The 24,202-nt window shown below is 41.9% G+C and overlaps 1 protein-coding gene and 1 long non-coding RNA gene across 16 annotated transcripts in view; one reads left to right on the top strand and one right to left on the bottom strand.

The window, feature by feature from the left end:
* The window catches only part of MAST4 (microtubule associated serine/threonine kinase family member 4), a 550,957-nt gene that overhangs the window by 377,164 nt on the left and 149,591 nt on the right, over nucleotides 1-24,202 (top strand). Inside the window, exon 1 of one of the 15 annotated variants that reach the window (XM_036106791.2) lies at nucleotides 11,293-11,742. The exons of 13 other annotated variants lie outside the window; for them this stretch is intronic. In XM_036106791.2, coding sequence (XP_035962684.1) covers nucleotides 11,651-11,742 — 92 coding nt within the window. In that variant the 5' untranslated portion in view covers nucleotides 11,293-11,650. Of the gene's footprint in view, nucleotides 1-11,292; nucleotides 11,743-24,202 lie in introns of those variants that run through there. One more of the 15 variants, XM_036106795.2, reaches the window with a different exon arrangement.
* On the bottom strand, nucleotides 3,877-6,795 carry LOC118544842 (uncharacterized). Its single transcript, XR_013445784.1, has 2 exons — nucleotides 6,564-6,795; nucleotides 3,877-5,178 (listed from the first exon to the last, which is right to left on the bottom strand). It is a non-coding gene; the product is annotated as an uncharacterized LOC118544842 (long non-coding RNA).

Below are 24,202 nucleotides of genomic sequence, written 5' to 3'. Positions count from 1 at the left end.
TTCTGGGGTTTTTTTCTCCATGTATGTATTACTATGCTGTTATATAATTTGTAATGATCATTTTTGGTGGCTGCATAATTAGTAAATAAGCCACCTACCCTTGATGCGTGTCTGACAAATAAGAGACGGTAGTGTCGGCCTCAGGGCCTAATAGCCCTCTCACTGCAGGGTTTTACGGCTTCACTTCTATTTTTCTCTAGTGAAGAGGGGTGAGGAGGTGACTTAGTGGCCATTGCTCTTGAGGAGCCCATCTCCAGATTCGGATTGGCATCATTCACTCAACACGCTCCTGTAGTCATGAGTGGACTCTGCCCTCCTCCTTGTACCTTTCTCTAAAACTTTTAATTTCCTTCCATATATAAACCCTGCCGGATAGTAAGATCTTCAACATTATCAATAAAAACGTTGATTCATAGGGGCACCTAGGTGGCTCTGTCACTTGGGCATCCAACTTTTGATTTTTGGCTCAGGTCATGATCTCAGGGTCGTGGGATCGAGCCCCGGGTCAGGCTCCTCCCTGAGTGTGGTCTTGCTTGGGATTCTCTGTCCCTCTCCCTCTGTTTCCTCCCCTGCCTTGCTGTCTCTAAAAAACAAACAAAAAAAGGTTAATTCTTAGACCCCTAGATGGGATTGGTTGACTGTGGAATACGAGCAAGATCAAGATGTAAAAATGGGTATCTGCCAAAGAGGAAGAGAGGTGCTAGGAGAAGAGACAGATCAACTATGTCTGTTCCTCCTAAATGGGATGGAGAGTTTTACTGAGCAGGTTGACATACCGGAGCCAGGAGCCTGGGACTGTGAGGTGGTGGCCAGTAGGTTGCAGACCTTGAGCACTCTTGCCATGGTACTCAAAATTCTCATCTGTTCACAGCAGTGGGCAGGGAGGGGGTGTGTGGTGGGGGGGTTTGGGGTGCACATGTTGATTATGTACCCAGGAGGATTGAGTTTCCAGCCTTGGAAAAAGGTCACACTGCCCAAGTTCATTTTTAGTCATCTTTTCAGAGGGGACAAAGTAACACTTGACTTCAGCCATACTTGTTGTGATGGACTATAAAAAGCTAATAGTGGTTTTTTTTTTGGTTCATTTCTTAATGAACCACTAAAATCTGCCTAAAAATCAGTCTTAAATTTTCATTGTTCTTTTTATTAATAATCATGAAGATTGTCTGTAATGACAGTGCTTTAAATGAAAAGCCATCCAACCAGTTGACAAAAGGCAACATGGTTTTAGAAGCATCCCCTTAGGGCTTGTACGTAGAAATTAGAGAAATAGAAATAGAAAAATAACAGGTTTGTGTGTATATGTGTGTGTTTTAAGCCTTAAAAAATAATGTGTGTGCATCCATGAAGTCTGCTGAGTATCTGTGATGTACTGAGAGGCCTACACGGTGCATAGAAACTGTCCTTGTACTCAGAGTGCTTAAAACCTTGTGGAGAATTGGCCCTGTAGACAATTGTGCTCTAGTAAAATGACTGCTCTAAAAGAGGCGTGTGTATGTATAAAGTTCATTCGAGATCCAGGAGGAAAACCTCTCAGGTCTGCAAGAGAAAGTCAGGCTGACTTAGCTGGAGAGGGGACCTTACATCTCTCACTTGAAAGATGAGCAGAAGTTTTCCAGTCAGAGGAGATGGAAATTCTAGGAACAGGGAACAGGATGTGCAAAGGCAATGAGGCAATGAGGTATGGCACAGCTCCTGCGTCTGGGGAGCTGAAAGTAACTCACTCTTTCTGACAAGTACATACTTTTTTTATTATTGGAGCATAAACCACAAAGGGACATGTGTCCAAGGATGAGGCAGGAGCAATAAGGGACTGTGTTTATAAAGTATTCCATTTAAAGAGATTTTGATTTTCCAACAACGAACCTCTCAAACTCTAATGTGCAGAAGCCCCCCCACCCCTCCTGGCACTTGGGTGGAATGCAGATTCCTGGGCTTCATGCCCAGAAATCCTCAGCCCGTGGGTGTGGAGAAGCCTCCTCAAATCTGCACTCCAGGTAGTTCAGTGATGGTGGGACAGAAACTGTACTTAAAGGAATATTGCTAGAACAGTGGGCAACCACTGAATTTTCTTTCACGGGAGGGAGGGTCAAACGATTGTGTGCACACGTTAGGCCTGGCAGCTTTAGAGGAATAGTTTGCAGTGGGGAGGAGGAAGACATTTTATGAATCCAGGCAAGAGGTAATGGAGGCCTTTGACCAGGGCGCCCCGTACAACGTGAAAATCTGCTGCTCTGTTTTTAGTTTATGTACAGTGAGAACTTAATTTATTTTTCTCTCAATTTCTAGTTTTCCCAACTAGTGTATTTTTGTTGCATTTAAATGAGATTTTTTTCTACTCTCTTGAGTTTTCTATTTCTGCTGCGTACGTGTCATCTGGCCCTGTTTTTCTTTTATCATTGGTGTATTAGCATTCTTTATAATTCTGTATGTGCTTCATTTGCTAAAAGCCACCTGTAGAGATCATTCTTACTTCACACCGATAGATATTCATCTATCACCCATCTGCCACTATATTGGGTGACATGATTGACTGTTGCTACAGCTCTTAAACCCGGAATAACTTCTTTTTGAAAGTTTTTTTTTTTTTTTTGATAACTATTAACTTTAATATAGTTGTCTTCTATGATATGTCTTACAATACATTGGTTCAAAGAGTGTTTCTTTGGTTGGTACCAGAAACTTGGTCTGTGCCTTTCGGTCCTCATAATCCAGCTGAGTAAAGACAGTAAAATCTAAATTATCTAGCATCATGGGAAATAACAAGTTTGTGTTTGCTGGGAAGAGGGCAGAGGTAATCCCAAATTACAGCCAATATAATATCTTGAAGTTAGGAACGTCTTTTTTTTTTCCGCATACATGTTGGCTAATATTAAAATAGAGCTTGCTTTGTCAAAAGTAAATGATTTTGGGGGCACCTGGGTGGCTCAATAGGTTAAGCGTCTGCCTTCGGCTCAGGTCATCATCCTGGGGTCCTGGGATCAAGCCCTGCATCAGGCTCCCCTCTGCCCTCTCCCTCTGCCCCCCCGCCCCCACTCGTGCTCTCTCTCTCAAATAAAATCTTAAAAACAAGTAAATGTTCTGAGCAATGAAAGAAGAAAGTCTTCATGTACAGCACAATGAAATAATTCTGGAATTCAGAATTGGTCACATAAAATGCACAGCCTGGCCAGTCTGCAAATAACAACATATATATTCAACCCAAAACACAGCCCTGTATGGATTTATAACCCAGTCCAGCTTTGAAAATACCCATTTGCCCAGTTGCCATAGACAGGTAAGGATTTATGTGTAGAAACAGTTATTTTTCATTTTTATATTCTGAAATTCCCGGGCGTAGGAAAGACTTCATTTTTAAAGCAATGTTAGTATTTCTAAGGTTTTTAGAGCTTTTACATTTGCATTTTATTTTGCCAAAAGATGCCAATCCAATTTTATGAAAATGTCCATGTAAGTGTATCGTTTTAAGTTTGTAAACTCTTCACAGTATTCTAAAATTCACAGGAACATGAACTTTCAGGTCATGGTAAAAGGACTGTCAGATATATGGCTTCTGGGGATGGAGTTTTTTTCCTAATTAAAAATAATAGGACTCATTGTAAAAAAGAATAGACACACACACACATATATGTATAAAGGAACAAAATCAACCATAATTCCACACTTATAGATGGCCACTAAAAATACTTTGTTCTCTTTTGTATTCATAAACACTCATATATATATTATAAGCAAGTTATATCCTAACTGCTCCATTTATTTTTTCTGTGTTTTTTTTTTTTTTAAACACATTTTTGGAGGATTTCCCATTATGTATACTTTACAAATGTGGTCTTAGTTTCTTATGGCTACTGTAACAAATTATGACAAGCTAAATGGTTTAAAACAACATATATTTATTCTCCTAGAGTTCAAGGGACCAGAAGTCTGAAATCAGTTTCACTGGGCTAAAATCAAGGTGTCTGCAGGGCTGAGCTCCCTCCAGAAACAGTAAGGTAGAAATTGTCTTCTTGACTTTTCCAGCTTCTTTCTAGAGCTGCATTCTGTGCATTCCTTTCGTTCCTTCCTCCATCTTCAAAGTTAGCAGGGTCGCATCTTGCTTGTGTCACAATGCCTTCTTCTATAGTCAGATGTCCCTCTGCTTCCCTCTTACAAAGACACTTATTACATTTAGGGCCCACCCTCATAATATAGGAAAATCTCTCCCTCTCAAGACCCTTAATTTAATCACATCTTCAAAATTCCTCTTGACCTACTAGGTAACATATTAACAGGCTCCAGGGATTAGAACTTGGATATCATTGTAATCTATTATTCTTGTCTTTATTGGTTTTATAGTATTTTATTTTATGGCTATTTCAGTATTTATTAGCATTTACCCTAATAAAGTTAAATTTATTAACATTATTAACATGTTGTACCTTTGGTTTTTGTCACCCATATTGTGCAATTATAAGGAATTCTGAGATTAATTTCCATATGCATAAATGTTTGTGTATATAGTTGGTTATATTTGTGTAAGTTTCAGGATGTCAGTTCATAGTTAAAATATATATTTGTATGTGTATATTATATGTATACGTATGTAGCAGACATGTACATTTATGTGTGTGTCTGTGTATAGGTGATGTATGTGTTGGGGTGTGTGTGTATGTGTGTGTGTGTGTGTGTGTGTGTTTCATTCTCCAGATAGCTTTCCAGATAGTTAGTAGAGAGAACTTACGTCCTTGTGCTCTCACCAGCATTGATGGTATCTTTTTTTCCATCTTTGCCACTTAAATGGGTAAAAATATTTAATTGATGCTTTGATTGCATATCTATGAAAATAGATTGAACACTTTTCATTCTAAACATTGTATTTGTTCTATGAATTAATATTTCTTTTAAAATCCTGGTTGGTTGGTTTGCTGGTAATGAAAATGACATAACTTACTAGATATAGATACTAAGGCTAGCTTGAGAACTCCTTGGCTAAAATATTTCGTGTCTTCCCTAAAATGATAGCCTCTGATTTGTGGAATACTGTGAATCAACTTGAACAATGGAATAAACTTCTGACTGTTAGCAGAAGCACATGGTTTCTAGCTCGGTCTGTATATGCTCCCTATGTGGTACTTTGATGGAAACTCTTATCTCTTATTTTAGTGGGATAATTTTCCATGACTTTAGATATCTGACCTGAAAAAATATTCAAGAAAAGAAGAACTGATAAATTAACTTGAATCTTACATTACAGAAAGGTCTTAGTGTCAGCTACTAAAGGGCTAAATATAACTACCCTGACCCACTTAAACCAAATTGACACTTGTGATAATTGCACTGTAATTCATGCTCAGGAACCGGATAAGAAATGATGAACCTTAGACCCAAGCTTCTGGATCAAGAAACTCCATGTCCTTGAAGTTAATTCCAGATTGGGAGACTAATACAATGATTACTAACTGGGGGTCACTGTTACAGTCAAAAAGCATTTAGTACTTCATATAAACTAATTATATATATGTATATGTATACATACATAAAACTATATATGCATGGTCTCTATTTTCTGAGATCTTGAAATCTGAGACAATAGACCTGCCTAACAGGTACAGCAGTGGAGTCATGAAATTCAGGAGGAATAGATCCAAAAAAGCTTTTTAAAACATGTACAAATTGAGTCTTCAAAATATCAGGATTCTATACCTGACTTTGCTATCAAGTATCATTTTAACCCTGAGCAAATCTTTTTTCCTTTTCTCCCTTCTCTCAACATTCATCCAAATGGTTGTATTGAGGATTTAAAGATGAAGGGGATAGAGCCCTTCCCTCAAGGAGCTCGTATTCCAATGAGGATTGATCTGCAAACAAATAGATTTTGATTTTGATATAGTGGGAGAAGCTTTTCTCTGCAGAAGCTCTCAGGAGGAGAGGCCAGCAGAGGGATACTCAACCTGGTGGGGATAGGGAACCTCAAAGGAAGGCTGCCTAGAAAAAGTGGCCAGAAGTTCGGTCTTCAAGTAAGATAGGAGTTAGCCTTCCTCTTTGTGAGATGAGGGGTCTGATCTCCAAGCCTTGTTCTCTGCTCCCAAATTGGATTGCTTAGCTCTGTTACAGGCCACTACTCTGTGTCACTTATTGGTGGACCTTCCAGACAGCTGGTTTAGAATGGAGTGACGCACTCATCTCTGGTTCCCTCTCTGTCATCTCCCATAGGATGACCCTTGCAGCAGCCCCGTAAGGGTGATAGACCTTTTCTGTCCACTTCCTCTTGCAGAGGGTAGAGGCACAGAGCTCTGTCAGCCTAACCGTGCGGCTTCTCTTGCTGCTGGGCCAGAGGATAGAGTGCTAGGGTGATGTGCTTGCAAGCAGTGATCATGAAACCTCACCCGGTCCTGTATGGTGGGCTTTCATCACACATGTTCTACTCTACTTCTCTGTCCTACCCATCAAGGAGTCACCAGTGTGGGAGATAAGTATTTCATTGTCTGTATTCATCTGTTCTCTCCTCTTGGATTTTTGAAAGTTATTGGTTATTTGCTACATTTCCTGAGCCAATGATTCTCCTAGAATTCAAGGAGTACCTGAGGAAAATGTTATGTTCTCTTCCCATTCTAGCCAGTCTTCAGCCTGTCCTTTGCTCTCTCGGACCTTATCCTTCAGCCAGCCCTTGGGGATTATGCAGTTTTCTGCTCAGCCTGTCAAGAAATATAAATCAGTTTTATTGTGTTAGCTTTATCTCCTCACTCTATAAATGTGAATCTACCTTGTGATAGTGTTTAAATTTTTTTTTCATATTCCAAGGATGATATAACCTTACTTATTATCCATCTCTTGGTATCAGGCATTCACATCTATCCTTACACGATAATTTTCATTTATCTCTTTTATCTTCTTTCATAGTTTGGTAATGTGAGCAAAAAAAAAAAAATTGTTTAATAACACTAGTAGAGTTTTCTTTCAACCTACACCACTTTGATGCAACTTTCTTCACATATCTAGCTCCACCTTTAAGCTTTATTTCTTAATATGTGCAGTGATTACAAGGATGGCTTATTCAGGATGGGCAATTTGCTGCTCACACTTCTACCTTTCAGTTCGCAAGGCAGCATTTAGAAGGTGACCAAAATAGACCTGTAGGTATGGACAATATTAGGGAAGTAGTCACTTCTAGGTGCTCTAAAAACGGGGTTGGATAGAGATCCACGTTAGTTTATAGCACAATCCCCAGGGGAGGCCAAGATCAGGTAGAATACATTTGGAAACTTGGTATCAACACCACTTTTCATAGTGTCTTCTCATTGGAATTGGCCTTGTGGCCAGAGTGTCGGTGCAGGGAGCTGACAGATTCCCAGGCTATACACCTGCGTTAGAGAGCTTAGTCTCCCACAGTGTTTAAGTTCAAGGAAGTCTCCAGGGATATTATCTGCAACACTATTCTGTGTAGGGTGGGAGAAAACCCTAATGAGTGGGCATGGGGCCGAGGGTGGGAAGTGGATGGGAGAATTCAAGTCAGTGAAAAGAACATGGAATTCTTTGTATATAAGAGGGGGGTAAACAGTGAAGAATTTGACCCGTTCTTAAGTACTTATTTCATTCTAAGCCAGCATTTCAGTAGTGTGACAAGCTCATTTTTCATTGCCATTTACCTTTCTTGTAAAAACAATGGCTCATAATATCATCTGATTAAACGACTGAGCATTTTGGATTACAAGCTTGTTCATTACTGTGTAGGCTGTTATTGTGCAATAAGTAGAAAATCTTGCTGAATATATGTATATTGACTTAGACCAGCTATAGTCTTAAGAATTTCCAATAATCTCAATTTCCTCTTAATTCTGTAGCCAGTTTCACTGTACTTGCAATTAAACTATAGTTTTAGCCCATATAATTATTTTGTCTGTAGGAAAATGTCAGTAGTTCTGACAATTTTAATTCCTGTGTTTGCTGACTGCATTATCTTCTGAATCATAGGTTCCCAAATCAAGTCAAACAGGTTAGAAGACAAGTTACACTTGAGCGTCACACCTACTCTTATCTTAAACGAATGTGGGAATGTATCAGCCACTTTCACTGTGTTAAGTAGTTCATTTCTGGCTTCTCATGTACTTTACCTATTTTTATTTTTTCATTTTGGCTATGACCCAAATTTTCCCAAGCCTCCTAAGTGCAAAAAACATGTTTAAGTATCTGTAGTTTTAAAAAAAATATGTTTTTACCCATCCCTTTGAAAATCTGCAGGGTGGATTACCCAGAATGTACAGAGTGGAGATTGTAATGACAACTGCTCACAGGCCAGGATATTTATCATCTAATCAAGAGAAGAAAAAGATGTTTTATGTATTCATTTACCCATTTTAGTTATCATTGTTATGGGTGTTGCCCCAATACTAGGAATTTCCTAGAAGAAATAGAATACAGGAGTTGGGGGGTACAGTGTCATTAGTTCTTGGAACCATCCAGAACTTGAATTCTGTGCACTGCATCTCCTTCAAGTTCCCTCTACTCAGACACTCTTATAGGACATCCTCTCTTGGCCTTTCAGCCCTTTTCATCTTTGGATCTGAAGACTCTCCCACATAGTAGTTATTTCAGTATTCAAGGACCACGGCCAAGCTCCCGAAATTTTTCTGTACTTTGAACACAGAGTTTCTTCACCATGTAATGTAGATAACTTTCATGTCTCCTTTCCCCATCTTGATGGTTCTTCTCTGGGCAGCCTCTAATACATAATTTTCCCTCTTAAACTCAAATACCTATAACTGAACACAAAAATTATTCCCTGGGCTTACCTTTGGGGATGGAGGTGGTGGGTGGGATCCAAAGAGAGTTTCTCTTAGTTTTGATGGTGATGTTTCTTAGAGCAATGTTAAGACATGAGGAATGATAGTACTTCTGTTTTCAGGTACAGCGTGTAGATAAAAATTAGTCAATTCTTTAGAACTTAAAAGTATCTTCATGGGATTCGTAAGAAGTTAAGATTCTCTGAAAAGATCAGTTGACCTGCTAACACTGATAATTTTAGGGCATTTTAAGAAAAACCCAAGTACCTCAAGTATCTCCATTCAAAAAGTACTTACTAACTGCTTATGTAAATCAGGAACCATCAGATTTTGGAAACAGAAATCAATAAAACATGACTACAGCCTTGAGGAACTCACAGAGTAATAGGGAAGACAGCAGTAAACAGTTTGTTTACACCTCAGTGTGAGCGGTGTGTCCAGCACCTCAGTGGAGGCATGTTCTTGCCACCATGAAAGTAGAGGGCATGGTGTGGAGTGTCCTCCGCTCTATTCCTACACCTCTCAGCATTGTATTCTTTTAACTTCTGCGTATTGCTGACATTTATGCTCAGTGTGTTCTAAACACTTCTTATAGGGGCTTATATATGTCATCTCATTTATATATGTTGATCTCTTAAAGGTTGGTCCTATCATGTGCCCCCAAAATGGGGGAAATGGGCAGAGATTAAGTGACTTGTCTTAATTCATAGTAATTGTTGGATCCAGAATTCAGACCCAAGCTTTTTGCTCTTAACCAATGCTCTGCGCTACCTTTCTCAGAGGGAGGTTTTATTTAAAGCAGTAGTTCTCAGCCAGGGGTGATTTTACCCCCTAAGAAACATTTGGCAATATCTGTAGACATTTTTGTCACAACTGGCATCTAGTGGGTAGAGGTCAGGGATGCTGCTAAACATCCTCCAATGTACAAAAAAAAAAAAAAAAGAACCAGAACAAAGAATTACCCAGCCTAACATGTCCAAGGAATGAGGTTGACAAACGGCTTTGGAGCATGGGTAGTACTGTCTTTGTGTCAGCCTTTAAAAAATACCCTTTTAAGTCCTTAAAAACAGTAAAAAAAGAAGAAGGAGAAGAAATGGCTTAGTATGGAGCAAAACATACTGAACCAAGTTCCTAAGTGTCTGGTGAAGTGTATTTTGTCACTTGTTAAATTGAGAAAATATTGCCGCCTTCGTCTATCTTAGTAGATACCAAGGATCTGAGGAGGCTCAGTGAGAATTTAAAGAGCTAATACGTAAGAAAGCCCTGTAAAATAATTATTATCAGAAATTCCCAGAGTCCTTGGGGTCTAAAATATTTCGGGAATCATAAGAATTAGATAAAGAGGATCCCAAAGTGCACTTCTGTTCTTTATTTATCCCCCCCTTTGTCAGCTGACCCCCCTCCCCTTGTCTCTCTCATATTTCTGTAAGTTTGTTTCCAGTATGTAGTAGGTGAACTAAACCATTTTTATGAGTTCTTTTTTTAATTAAAATCTTGCAAAATTTAGTATCTCTCACCCTGTTACGCCAGATTTAAGGCAGTTAATTTAAATCCTAATTTTTTTTCCTTCATAGACTTTCACACAAGCATTTTGTCGGTTTGGGGAGTTATTTGAATACCATGCCTTTCTTCAAGATGAACAACAGTAACATGGATTCAACCTTCCCTTATATTCCTTCAAGTCTGAGCACACGTGGAAGGGAAATAATGGAGCATTTGTTAAATAAACGCCAGGTAGTGTCTTTACAGGTAGTAGCTGACCATTCCCGGGCCGTGTTTGCTGTCCACGAAGCCAAACAGGTGCGCCTGCCCTAATTCAACAAATGGATGTAAACTCATAAATATAGTTGACTGACGTTTTCCGTGAGTGTGGCATCCCCTTGGCGTGCTTTTCCTGCAAAGAGCGTCTGGGTAAAGAGTAATTACTCACTTCCTAGGAGTGTTTTCCTGGTGATCCATTCTGCAGTGAATCACAGACCAGCCTTCAGGTGTGCGCCTCGCTCACTTCACCGAGTGCTGGCCGCGGCTGGATTTATTTATTTATTTGGGGGGAATGATCCATCTGGGGCCGCGAGCTGGGGGCGCGGAGTGCGGGGCGCGGGTGGGGGATGCTGGGGTCCGGGCTGCTCCTGGGCTCGCGCACGGGCCCCGCCGGCCCCCTTTCCCATGAGGCCTCGCTCCCGGGGGAGGGTCTGCGGGTGGGGAGGGGGCCTCCCCCGGCCCAGCCCCTGGCCGCGGAGCCTCACAAAGGTGTCTTGTTCAAGTCCGCCTGTAGGCCAGCTTTCTAAAAGTGCTTGTAAGTTTCCCCCCCCCCCCACGCCCCCCCACCCCCGAAGGGGGAGAAGAGGCGCTTTTTGTATTTCAGTTCTTTTCCTTGTATGTAGATACCAAAAGGAAACTCGGCACTGGGCATGTTCGGATGTTGAATGGTTTGCTGATAAGCAACAGCCTCCCGGAACCAAAGACTTAAAATAGTCGTCTCCCCCCCGCCCCCCCGCAGGAGCTGCAAATGGTATCTGCCAAACAGATGACAAAGTACCTTGGACTGAATCACACACAGACAGCATTTTGTGCAGAACGCACGGCCCAACTCTTGTAATTACTGTTTATAGCTGCCCAAGGCTGACCAGGAGAGGGCAAACCCAAGAGGAAATAAGTTTCCTGAACCTTGGAGAAATGGCTGTGTGTTAATTAAAGGCTAGGACGGGTACTTTTCAAACGGGCTCCAAGTTGTTCTTGAGATCACAGTTCACAGCACGTTTCCTCTGGAGGGAGCGAGTAGATAATTGGGATTTTTTTTTCCTTTTTTTTTCTTTTGCCGTTTTACCGCCCCCTCCCTGGTTTGGCCTTATGGCCTTGAACCCACAGTGAATTGAAGAGAGAAAGAAATGGATATGTCTGACCCCAATTTTTGGACTGTGCTCTCAAACTTTACTTTGCCTCATTTGAGGAGTGGGAACAGGCTTCGGCGGACACAAAGGTAAAAAAACCGCGGGGATACTTTGCCTGGAGAGGGAATGTGTTGGCTTTGGAGGCGGCCAGACTGCCCCAGCCCCTTAGCAGCTGGGGTTTTGTTTACTGGGCGACAGTTTGGAAAGTTTCTCCCCTGCCAGGGGGGCACTGTTTCAGGTATTCTGTCATCCTTGCGGATTTCCTGCGTAATCCTGCTGGCCTGTGCTTCTCGAGTTGTTCTTTTGAAATGTGGGTGAGAAGGGGATGAGTTGTGAGTAGAGGGGGGAGGAAAAAGGGAGGAGGAGAGATACTTTGTCTAAGTCTGTCTCTGATCTGATCAGATTCATCCGCTTCCTTCACTCAGGCACTGGAGGCTTCTGCTTCCCTTTGTAGAGCCTTTCAGATGTTCCCTTCTATTAAATATTTGACCTTTATAAGATGCAGATGTGCAATGCAAGGATCGCTCCAGTTAGCCTGTTTCGTATTGTCTGCTTGAAAGAGACAGGTCTGCATAACTTTGCCATTTTGTTTTTTTACTGGTTTGCTGACATTTATTCCTACTACAGGCTGGCCTTTTCATTTTGTAACATATTTGACAGAATAGGTGGAGGACAAGAGAATTTTAAAATCAGGATGAAGCTGGTGGCAGAAGTGAAAGGCAGTTCAGAGTTAGTTGCTGACACTCAGATTGAGAGAATATGATTTTGGAGGGGAGTGTTTCTCTTCTCTCCCCATTGTGTCCGGCACAGAAAGGTGGCATTATTGTGGTTTTAGAAGGGCGTGCCTTCTGAGTTGCGTAACTCTAGGTTCTTCGTTTTTCTGCGCGACTTGACTTGCACGGTCCCCATGAATGTGTTTAAGAGCAATGGTGCCCTCACATAAACAGGATGCTGCCTATCAGGTTGGGAGCTTCATAATCTCTGTGCTCCAGTGTGTAAAGAACACAAGAAATGGTGTATTCTCTTTGTTATATCCATAACTTTGTGTAGCGTGAATGCAGATACCTCATACTTTGGAAAACTTAGTAAATTTTCCTTCCGAAATTTCCCATGGTATTTTGTAGATTTCAGAAGCATCCTGCAATACTCTGACGTGCCGTATTTGTAGGCGCACGTGCAAATATACACCTATAAAACACACACACCTCTGTCTGATCCTGAGTAGACTTTAAAGTCATACTTACCTTTAATACAACCTGAACAGTGTTGGTCCCACGAAACCATGTTAGAGTCTAGATTTAAATTAAGGTTAACTAGGCTTTTCTTGTTCTGCTCCATGTGTTCAGAGACCTGACCTTTCGGTGTTGGTCGTTTTTATTCAAGATGTGTCATCCTTGCCCCCCCCCCAGCAAAATAAATGCAACTAATTAGTTGAAGAGATAATGCTGTCTATGAACAAGACCACAACTTTCGTGGCAGTACATTCTATAACTTCTTACCTTTCACGTTTGTCAGGGGCCCTTAAATATTTGAGTGGTGTGGTCCTGGCTATGATGCGGTCTCTACTCTCACCTGAAGCCACTCCTCAAAGAGATTGCGCTGTTCTGACATCGCACCCGTGTGTCTGCACCTGAAGAGCGGTTGGAGCCTTTCTTTGCCCCGTCTACCTGTTGACAATATTACTGAGAATTCTCAGGCTAGTCTGACCCTGACTTTCCAGCCCAGGGCATTCCAATCCAGAACACTGCAATTCAGACAGCTCACATTGGCAGAGAGCCTGAGTTCTAAGTTCCTTCTTAAAGAACTGAAGTAACTTAGGCTCTTCCCAGCAAAGTGGGCAAGTGTGGGAGGCCTTTCCCCACTCCCCAAGTCACAGACCCGTTTTTTCAGTTCAGTGAAACAGAAAAAGGGGTGGATTTTCTTCCCTCCCTTCCTATTAGTGGAAGTTGTCCCAGCCTGTTTTGTGACTGGGGATTTCCAGGATTCTCGGAGTTTGGAGATAGGTTTCCTGAAGATCACCTCTGTGTACATCTACTTATTATCGGTCTCAAAGGACCAGCACTGCTTTATATTTATTATGTAGATTTGGAAACTTGAAGGGCAGGTGTCTTCCTGTCCAGGGCGATATATGTAGCTGTTGCATTCTCTTATTATACAGTGATCAATTCCAGCTCTGTGTCCTTCCCAAGGGCGCGTAGCACATGCTTACGGTGGGACTCTTCCCATTCTGTGACCTCCCTTCACTGCTCTAAATGCTATGTCCTCCTCCAGCTGCCACATTAACCCCATTCTGCACCTGGCTGATCAGGTTCCCTAAGTCTGTCCTTTCAAAAGGACATCCTCAAGTTGTCTTTTTGCCAGTCTCACTGTGAGTGTACCCAGTGTCCAGGTGAGGACACCTGTCCCTCGCCCTCAGGTGCGTAAGCCCTAGCCCTGGGAATATCTCTCCTGCCCAGACTTAGCTTTTTTTCTGCATACTTGCTGACTTTGTCCAACTGATCATTCATTTTACATGGTTTTTTTTTTTTTCCCTAGCCACTTGTTCTCATTCACGTTGTAATTTAGAGGACTTTATCTTAACCTTTTCTTTAATATCAGCTTCTCGCATTGATCAAAGAGTAAATCCAGCTTTGAGCATGTGAATGAACATCTCAGAGCTTTTTGGGGTGGGGTGTGTGTACCATTTAGACAAAAGAAGGAGAGTTGAAGGGTTTCACACTCTTCCCTCAAGTCTATATTATGGTAGACATTTTCATCATGGAAGCCTTTTTGGTTGGTTCCATCGCATTTGCCTCGCCGATTCAGCATGGTACTGGTTTGTTGCTTTGCTCTGTCACAGGAAAACTTTGAAAGTTTCTTTTCCAGCTGGGCCTGCCTGGGCCTGTAACTTTAAACTCTCTGGGTTCTTAGAGGATCGTACAGACCTAATCTCAGGCCTAGATTTTTACACAGTATTGAATTGATATTCCTTGTCCTGCGTCCCAAAGACAGTTTATTGTCCCCTTCAGGCTTTTTTGTCTTGACTGTGGCAGACAACAGGTTGTCTGGATGCGTGTGGACTTTGTCTGCTGTCTTGCTGGAAAGCTTACATAGTCCATTGGAAACACTTTACTTTTTTATCATATATTCTTTATTTTACGGGAAATTATCTGTTTTTTAATTTTATGAAAACTTCTATAAATACTCTATAAAGTCTTAAACCTTTCAAAATATCCTTACTTTCTCTTACCTTGCTGTCATTTAAAATTGAGTTTAAGTGATACAGTCTTAAAGCTTATACTTCTAGGGAATATTTGCCTGGAAGAAAACCTCATATGTTCTGTCAACAAATTATTAACACATGAAGTCCAACAATGTATGAAAACAGACATCATGACCAGTTTATCCCAGGTATGCAAAGATGGTTCAGCACTAGAAATCAATCAATGTAATCTGTCACAGAAATAAGCTAAGTAAGGATTATCACATGATCACATTAGTATATGTGGAAAAAGCACTCGAGAGGATTCAGTACTCACTCATGACAAAAACTCTCAGAAAACCAGGTGCGGAGGGGAACTTCATCTACTCGATGGAAAATATCTACGGAAAACCTACAGCTAGCACATACTTAATACAGTAGTCCCCCCCTCAATCTCTGATTTCACTTTCTGCAGTCCCCGTTATCTGTGGTCAGCCACAGTCCAGAAGCCAATGATAGTGGCCTAAGACTAGGTCCCAGTGCCTACGTCACTCGCCGCACTGCATCTCATCACACACACATTTTGTCATCTTACATCACAAGAGACAGAGGCCATATTCACCTGACTTTTATTATAGTTTGTTGTTATAATCTATTTTATTATCAGTTACGGTTGTTAATCTCTTATTGTGCCAAATTTATGAATTACATTTTATCATCGGTATCTATGTATAGGAAAAAACATAGTGTATATATAGGAATCAGTACTATTTGCAGCTTTAGGCATCTACTGGGGGTTTTGAAACATATCCTCTGTGAATAAGGGGAACTAGCATAGTGAGAAACTTGGAGTTTTCCTTGCTTAGATCACGTAGAAGGTAAAAATGTCCCATCTCATCACTTCTCTTTAACAGGAAACAGTTTCTTTTTTTATGTTTGGCTTTGTCTCCCCTGCGCCTATGTTATTTCTGCAAGGCTAAGTCAGTACAGCCGTTCACCTGCTGCTTGGAGGGACAGAAATCCAGCGCTGCTATATGTTACTCCTTAGGTTTATAACATTTTTCCCCCTTTGGATTAAAAACTTTGTGGGGGGAGGGAAGAAGATCCAGCTTCTCTCTCTCTCTCTCTCTTTAAGCTTCTTTTTTTACTTACATCACATATGTAAGGAAAGGACTAACATTGGTCTATAAATATTGCTGCTCAGTTTTGAGGTGCGACTTTAGTGTTGCTAAAGCACAATTTAGAGATTCTAGAAGGTGTTTGGTTTTTAACCTTAATGGTCAGAAATCTCATACTTTCATTGAGCTTATGTGACAATATCCAAATCTCAGTGACAACTGAATCAAGTGTCATTATCCATGCCAGTGGGCAGCTTGCGACTCAGTTACTTGGAGCAAGTTTCCTAATGTATTTTGCCGAGAACCCACAGGATAAAAGTTGGTTTTGGGGTTTCGTGTGTGTGTGTGTGTGTGTGTTTTATGTTTCTGAATTCACATTCCTAAGTGGTTGCCCTGAACAGCAGTTACATTTGGGGATCTTAAACTCACCGCTGCAACTGTCAGAATGTATTGAATTTTTATGTATGCTACATCTTCTTTTCAGAAGCATCTGGAGTGTTGGGTGAGCTTTTGTTTTTGCTCATGAATATGTGTCTTTAAAAAGTATGGAGAACACACTTGTCTCTTGTCCTGACACGTTGAGTATTATTGAGTTTGTACTCACCCCTTCTGCGGAAAGTCCAGTTAAATCCACATTTATTGAGCATCTGTTGTGTGCCTGAGCACTGTGGCTCAAAGGTGAGTCATAGGATTGCCTTCAGTGCAGTCATGGGAATGAATCATTGCAAACCAGGGCAATAAAGAAGTATTTGTAAGGTACATATAAGCCTTAGGAGTGGTCATTGGGGAAGGGAGACTTTAGTCTCAAGGAGCCAAAAGAGAGACCACATAGAAGAGGCATCAATCACCTCAGGGAGGTTTTAAAGGATAGTTTGGTATTTATCAGACAGAAGGATGGGGCCTTCCCAAAGGACAAAAGAAATGGTGTGAACAAAGGCATAGTGGCCTTAACAGAGTTCAAGGGACCACACATAGCTCGGTATTGCTGGAGCATAAACAACCAGAAGCATAACTCAGTACTGCTGATGCATGAAGTTTGGAGAGGCAGTGTAATATACCACAGTGCTGAAGAGGATTGATCTAAAGCCAGTTCACCTGGGTTTGAATGAGATTGGGGAAGTTCGTCGGACTTCAGTTGCTCCATCTATAAAACAGGGACAAGTAAATTACTTACAGGATTGTTATAGTGAGTAAAATATGTTCATATGTATAAAATGGTTAATGCAACGACTGGCATGTAAAAACCCTGTAAATACTGGGGCACCTGGGTGGCTCAGTCGGTTGGGCATCTGCCTTCAGCTCGGGTCGTGATCCCAGGGTCCTGGGATCGAGTCCCGCATCGGGCTCCTTGCTCAGTGAGGAGCCTGCTTCTCCTCCTCCTTGCCTGTGCTCTCTGTTGCTGTCTCTCTCTTTCAAATAAATAAATAAAATCTTTAAAAAAAAAAAAACCCTGTAAATACTAAGTATTCACGTTGTTTCTATCATTACAACAAGGGGATGAGTATTGGGTGATGAGGCTAAGGACGAGAGTTGAGGCACTTGATATTTGTGGGTGCTTGCTTGGCCTTTCCCCAAAGGGAGAAGGCATGTCTGGCAGCGCTGGGGAGTTTAGGTCTGGAAGGGAAGGGTGAGACCTGGAAACCAATTAATAAGTTATTGCAGTAGCCTGTCTAAAGGGTTTTGCAGATCTGACCAAGGAATATGGTGAGATTGTGGCTTTGAGAGACACTGAGGATATAAAGTTGATCAAAGTTGATGAGCCACTGGCTCTGAGAGACAAGGAAACATTCCACAGTGGCCCTGGGGATTTTGACCTGGGGGACCAGGGAGATGAACAAACTACCTGTACATGCAAGAGTGGGGGAAGGGAAGACAAAAGAACTTGTACTCATTCCTTTGATCCCCAGAAGCCTAGTCAATCTACGTTTATTGAGCATCTAATGTATACTGAATACCACGGAGCATTCATTCCTTCACTCAGCCAAGATTCACAGCACCAATATCCTGTGCTGTGCAAGGGCTATAATGGTGAACAAGACAGAGTGTTTAGGCCTTGCAAATAAGCATCTAAATAAGTCAGTTGCCCAATGGTGGTCAGTGTTCCAAAGGCTATAAGCAGGTGTCGAGAAGAGAGTCACAATGTGAGGGGCTACTTTAGATAATGTGGTGAGGGAGTGTCATTGAACAGGAGACCTAAAAGATGGGAAAGAGCCATCCGTGGGGAGTATCTGGGGTAGGCATCTGGGAAGGGCAAGGGCTCTGAGGCAGGAAGGAAAGAGCCCCCAGGCAGGAAGTTTTGGATGTGAGGGTTCAGGGCACCAGGGAGGCTGGACCAGAAATAATAAGCTTGAGAGTCATCATTAGGACCATCTGAGAAATATGTTAGATAAATCTGTGGGAGAACTAAGGATGCCCCATTTAAGGAGTGGGCTGAGATGCAGGCAGGCACAGGGAAGGAGGCCTGGAGGAGAGTCTGGTAAAAAGGAAGCCACACAGTGTACTCAGAGAGATCCCAAGAGGAGGCCGGGCAGCGCTGTCACTCCACAGGGACACAGAAGGACAGCAGGGAAGGCAGGGATGCGCTCAGCATGAACACCAGCCGTGGTGGTGGGGTAGTGGGGGTGGGGGCGCGGCCGAGGAGCCGGGCGACAGCCGCCAAGTGAGGAGTGGCAGACCATGGGTGGTAACCACTCTCTGTGGGTAGCTGACTACCGCGGTGACACATCACTGTGTCCTGGCTCCTGCACATTCACAGCTGGCCCATCGGCTCTTCTCCCTGAAGCATATCCCCTTACTCACTGTTGCTCACTTTACTGTCTGCTTCATCGCCCAAACGGGCAATGACAGTTTCCTTTTCACCACCTCACTGAAAGCTCAGGCTCTGTCCACTGCCTTCTGAGTGTCTCCTTCCTAAGTGCTCTGGCTTCAGATCCCTCGCTCTGAGTGCCTCTGGCTACCCCCCACACACACACAACCCGCTGCCCACCAGCACTTTGGCTCCGGAGCTTGAGCTCTGCCTCACCCCACAGCCAGTTCCACAGGAGGCTGAAACCTAGCTCACTGGTTGGCCTCCTCGCAGGCTCTCCACACCTGACCTGCAGGCTCGGCCCCTCCCCGAGTCTCTGTACCCATTTCCTCCCACTCCATGCTCTGCTCAGGCCTGTTTCCTAACTGCTTCCTTTCATCCCTCTCCTTTCTTCAAGCTCCAGACTGTTTTCTGCAGGCGGGACAGGCCTGCCTGTCACTGCAGGACTCACCCTTCAGTCCGCCTCTCGTGATTAGCTCCAGCATTGGTGCTTGTCCGTGAAACCCTCACTCATGGGTCCTCCTCTCCTAGCCTAGTAGGAGGTACTCTGAGGGAAGAGGAGAAAGCTGAGAGCCCAGCCAGGAGCTCCCAGCAGCTCTCTGAGTGCCGTCTGGGCAGAGCCTGGATGCCCCAGACCAAAGCAGCATGTTCTTACAGACTCCTTGTGTATCCTGTACCCTGTTAAAGCTTACCAGGTACAAAGGACATGAGCAGGAATACACATATGGTGATAATGTCATTTTTATTCTCTAGTGTGAAGCTTTCCGTAGGAGATTACCGATTGTTTTGCCCCTTTGAATAGGTAGGTCTCCTGACGGTTAAGAGGGAGGGAGAAAGGAGAGAGAAGGAAAGAAATGAGAAGGGAGTGTGTGTGAGAGAGAGTGCAAAAGGTAGATTTTAGAAGAAGTTCTTTAAAAATAAACCGTTAGACTATGGGGCCTGCTCCATGGGCAGGTGTGGGCTATCCATTACTAGGACTTGTCAGCACTGGAAGGAGTGTGTGTATGTGTGTCACTAAGTTCACAGAGACAGGGTAGAACATTATATGCTTTATGGCTTTTCTTGCTTCTCTTTACACATAGGTCCTGTTATCAGAAGCCCAGGTAGTATCTTTAAACAAGAGGATCCTAAGCCTCAAGATAGAGGCCATCTGCCTTTTGGGCTGAAAACTGACAGATGTTGGGGTTAAGTAATCACTCGAGTCCCTGTGTGGAAATGGATCATAGAGGAGAAAACTGGGAATGGGACTCCTTCTGAATAATTTGGGAGACTCCTCCTTGTATTGGCTGAAATGGAAATAGGCTGGTTTCTCAGAGAGATTAAGACTGGAAGCCCCTCCCCTCCCCCCCCCCACTCCCATACACACCCATTTCTTGTGTGAGTGAGCATGCATAAACTATTTTAATCTGAGCTGTCTTTACTACATGTAACCTAGTCATTTGGGAGTGACGTCATGGTAACTGAGTAATCCCTTTGAAAGTTAAGTGGTAGAGCCAAGATATTAAAATGGTCCTGGGGCTACCTGGATGAAAGTGGGAGCAGGGTGTGTATAAATCCATTTATTAGAGGCACAATCTCTATCAGTGGAAGTCTTGACTCTGAAGTAGCAAATTTGGTTTTTGTGGTATGTGGGACATTGTGTAACTAGAAAGATCTCTAAATAGAAATTCCCATGGTTGTTAACACTTGTAGTTCTGGTTCTTTATTTTCTTTTCCTCTATCTTGGTAATTAGGAAAGTTCCCTTGCGAACTTGGTTGTAAATTCTGAAAGTGTTGACCTTAAACCTTATTAATAGAATGAGAGGATCTGCAGGAGGTTTAGCTACACTAATCGCCATTGGACATGCTTATTAGAGAAGGAGTATACCAGTATCAGCCTGAAACATCATACTATTGTGTTGTTTCGTTTTGTTTTTTTAAAGGCCTGAGCAGAGAACTTAGGCTTTGATCAGCATTTGAAGGTGAAACAGACTGGTAAGGAGAATGGGCAGTCATTGCTTGGGTTGTCACAGAACCCTGGGACTTTGTACATTCCACTGACTTTGTGATCTTAGATTTATCCATGGCTCAGATTGTGTTCCAGTCTGGGATCTCTTAGGAAACTGTAATTGCAGGCAAACATTACAGGCAAAATCCAGATCTTGGCATGTGGTCACCCAGCGGCCATTTATGTTCTGAAGTTCTCAAGTAAGCTTTTGCTCTTCCAAGGTAAGAACCAGCTCCATGTCCCTGGAAACTTTATAACATGACATGGCAGTTCAAATTCCAGATCTCTTTGGGAGATAATGTATTAGTTCGCCAGTGAATCACCTGGGCGGGAGGAATGAGGAGCTGATGACACTTGCTGAGGGCTCCTAGGGTCATAGAATCAGAGAGGGAAGAAAACTGATGGATTCACGAGGCTCATTTTGCCTGATGAGTATTTGCTGAAGCTGTTTTTGCTATGCTTTATTATAATTTTAAACATTACAGTGCATGTTGATGTCTCAGGACCCTGACTTTGACCTTACTGCATTTCTCTCTTGAGTCACTTAGAATATTGTCTAGCCACTGCCAGAATTCTTAGCTACTAAATTAGAAGAAAATCACTGAACCTATAGCTTGCATAAAAAATCACCTGTATCCCTTTAACATTCATACCTTTTAAAGTACTATATGATGGGGATCCTTAAATTGGAAATCATAATTATTAAATGTTTTACTTTTACAGATATATGGAGGGGTTAAGAGAAAACAGTGTATTTGTCATGGGAAAATCTGCCTGCTGAATAAAGCACTCTAGGAAATATGGTAAATGAAACCTTTGTTACTGTAAAACAATAGCCATTAAGTGACTATTATGTAATGTTATTTCTTACGTCTGATTTGGAATGGCTTGTTGATCTTGAAACTTGAGATAAAATTCCTGTAAAAATACTACTTTCATTTGGCTAATCTCAAGACTTTGGATACAAAATCAAAGACTTTTCCAAGTGGATTACCTTGGTCAGACATTGAGCCCTAGAGATATTGAAGCCATGTCGGAGAGATTTTTTTTTCCATGTAAGGATTAATTTTATCCACTTGGTATTCTCCGTTTGAGTACCCATCCCAATAAACACAAATTATTTGCTAATCCAAAAAATGGTTCATGGTACAATTAGCCTACGCTTGCTCAACCACTCCAAAGGGCACAGAGGTGGCAGAACAGCTGGTAGGCACTCTCACCTAACTTGGCGGGTTGAATGGTTGATGATGCATTTGCATTTTCCATAAACGATGGATTTTTGAGCAAAGGAAGTTTTTAATCTTAGATCTCAAATGGCCATAGCGGCTAATAGTGGAACAGGGAGAGGTATGGGATAGTCCAGGGGTGTGTTAGGTCATAGTTCTTTTTATGGATTCTGCAAAATGAGCTTCTGTGCTTACAAATCATAATTTCCTGTGTGTTTTAGGATTTGATATTTGGGGTTAGATGTTTGGACCCAGAGAGTTAGTAAGGGATAAAACTTGCCATATTTTTACTTATGTGACCTATAAAATTTATATGTAGTATTCTTTGTCAGTAGTTGTTTTCTCTGTAGTCAATTTCAGATGAGTTAGCCTTCCAAATCTAGGATTTTTAAGGTGAGAAATTAATAGTGGTTTGTATAAGCCTTCTTAACATAAGAATCCAGGCTCAAGAGTTCCACTCTCTTCAGTCCAGTTCTTAGAGCTTGGTGGTTTCGATGCCATTTTACCGGCAACATCATTGCCCAGATGCCTTCTAGGTAGGTAGACCAGTTTTTTTGAAATTGTGATTGATGACGTATCACTTGTTGGCTTCTTAAAAGAAATTCTTTAAATAATAGAAGTTGTGGTTTGTCTTACCTTATGAGAATGAACCTTAAAATTAGTCTACCTTCTCATACCAGACCTAGGGTGATTTGGGAGTCAAAAGGTACAGATAATTGAGCTGTTTAGCTATTAATATGATGCAACCTTTTGATGCCATTCCTAGGAAACACATTCCATGGAATGGGTCCCGGGTTTAAAAATCCATGAGGAAAAGGGTTCTGACTCCTGGCACTAACAGACATATTCAGAAATGTTGTATTCAAGCCAGAGTAAATATATATGCCCTTTACACTTTCAGTTAGCAGAAGTCACCTCTAAACACTTATTTTGGCATTAAGGAAGCTCGTCATGACCTATTGTTCCAGAAAGATTATAGTTCTCGTTTTAAGCCAGTTTTCTAGTTCCCGTGTGAGTGGCGTGCCCAGCCCAGAGCCGAAGAAACAAGCTTGGCTTTTCAGACCTTCCGTTCTTTTAGGTGTGTCCTGCGGGCAGTGGCCTGTAGCTGTTTCTTCAGCCACTTAACAGGTTTGATTTCAAATCTATTTAATAAGAAACTAACATGTTTGGAGGGGATTCATGGCCCAACATTTATGGACTTTGTTGGGAAGTTCCAGGTGTGTATATATCTTGAACTCTATGTTAAGGCATGTTAGACTAAAATGATGTCGGTTTTATTTTGCTTGTTTTGTTTTTGCCTTCTAGTCATAGACTGAGTTCCTTAGGATGTCTTAGGGATCGGATTGGGACGGGACAGCCCCTGGTCCTCGAGGCCATGCAGCTCCTCTGTCAATTTCTTTTCTTTGGTTACCTTGGCAGCACTAAAGAGGAGTCAAATGATTATAAACTGGACCTAAAGATAGAGCAACCAGAGGCTCAGAACTGGGGCATTAACCTCTGAAGCGTGGGATGTTGTTTTTATTTAAAAATACTTGGAGGGGTTATTAATGAGTTACACATTTCTGTGTGATCCTTTTCCTGCTTTGTGGCTTGCGGATAGCCTGAATCACCTTCTGAATCCTGATAACCTAATAACCTAGTTTGACGACATTTGACTTCTGTGCACAGGGTCTGGGGGTTCATCGCATTGCCTCATTTACTTATTTATGTACCAGATATTTATTGAGTAGCTTTTATGTGATCAGGGCTGTGGTTATCACCTGGGAAACAAAGATGTGTATGGCATGATCCTTTTCTTCTAGTGGGATTAGAAAGCAGTATAGCCAGGTTAATTACAGTAACGTGTAAGAACCGGTAGGAGATAGACCCACATCAGCAAAGGAAGAGGGAGAGGCAGAATATCTGTTGAGGCAGTTTGGTATATGTTGTCTCATTTAATCCAATCTATAAGATCTGTTATACAGATGAGACAATTGAGGCTTAAAGAGATTAGTTAACTGTACCCAAATCTCAACGGTACTAAGAGGTAAATCTGGATAGAAACTTAACTGTACTATCCTGTCTCCAAGAGACATAGAGCTCTCACAATATTCTAATTATTGAAAATGATACTTGTAAAGTAAGATTTTAGGTTTTATAGTGCAGAAGCCTCCTGGTAACTTGAGGATATGTGTGGAATACAGAGCCCTGATAATTTTGATCTTTGCTATTAAAATGCCACCTGCTGTCTG

Source organism: Halichoerus grypus, chromosome 2 (genome assembly GCF_964656455.1).
Source record: "Halichoerus grypus chromosome 2, mHalGry1.hap1.1, whole genome shotgun sequence".
NCBI lineage: Eukaryota > Metazoa > Chordata > Mammalia > Carnivora > Phocidae > Halichoerus > Halichoerus grypus.
The sequence above is the reverse complement of the archived record's forward strand: the minus strand, read 5'-3'. Positions and strand labels throughout refer to the sequence as shown.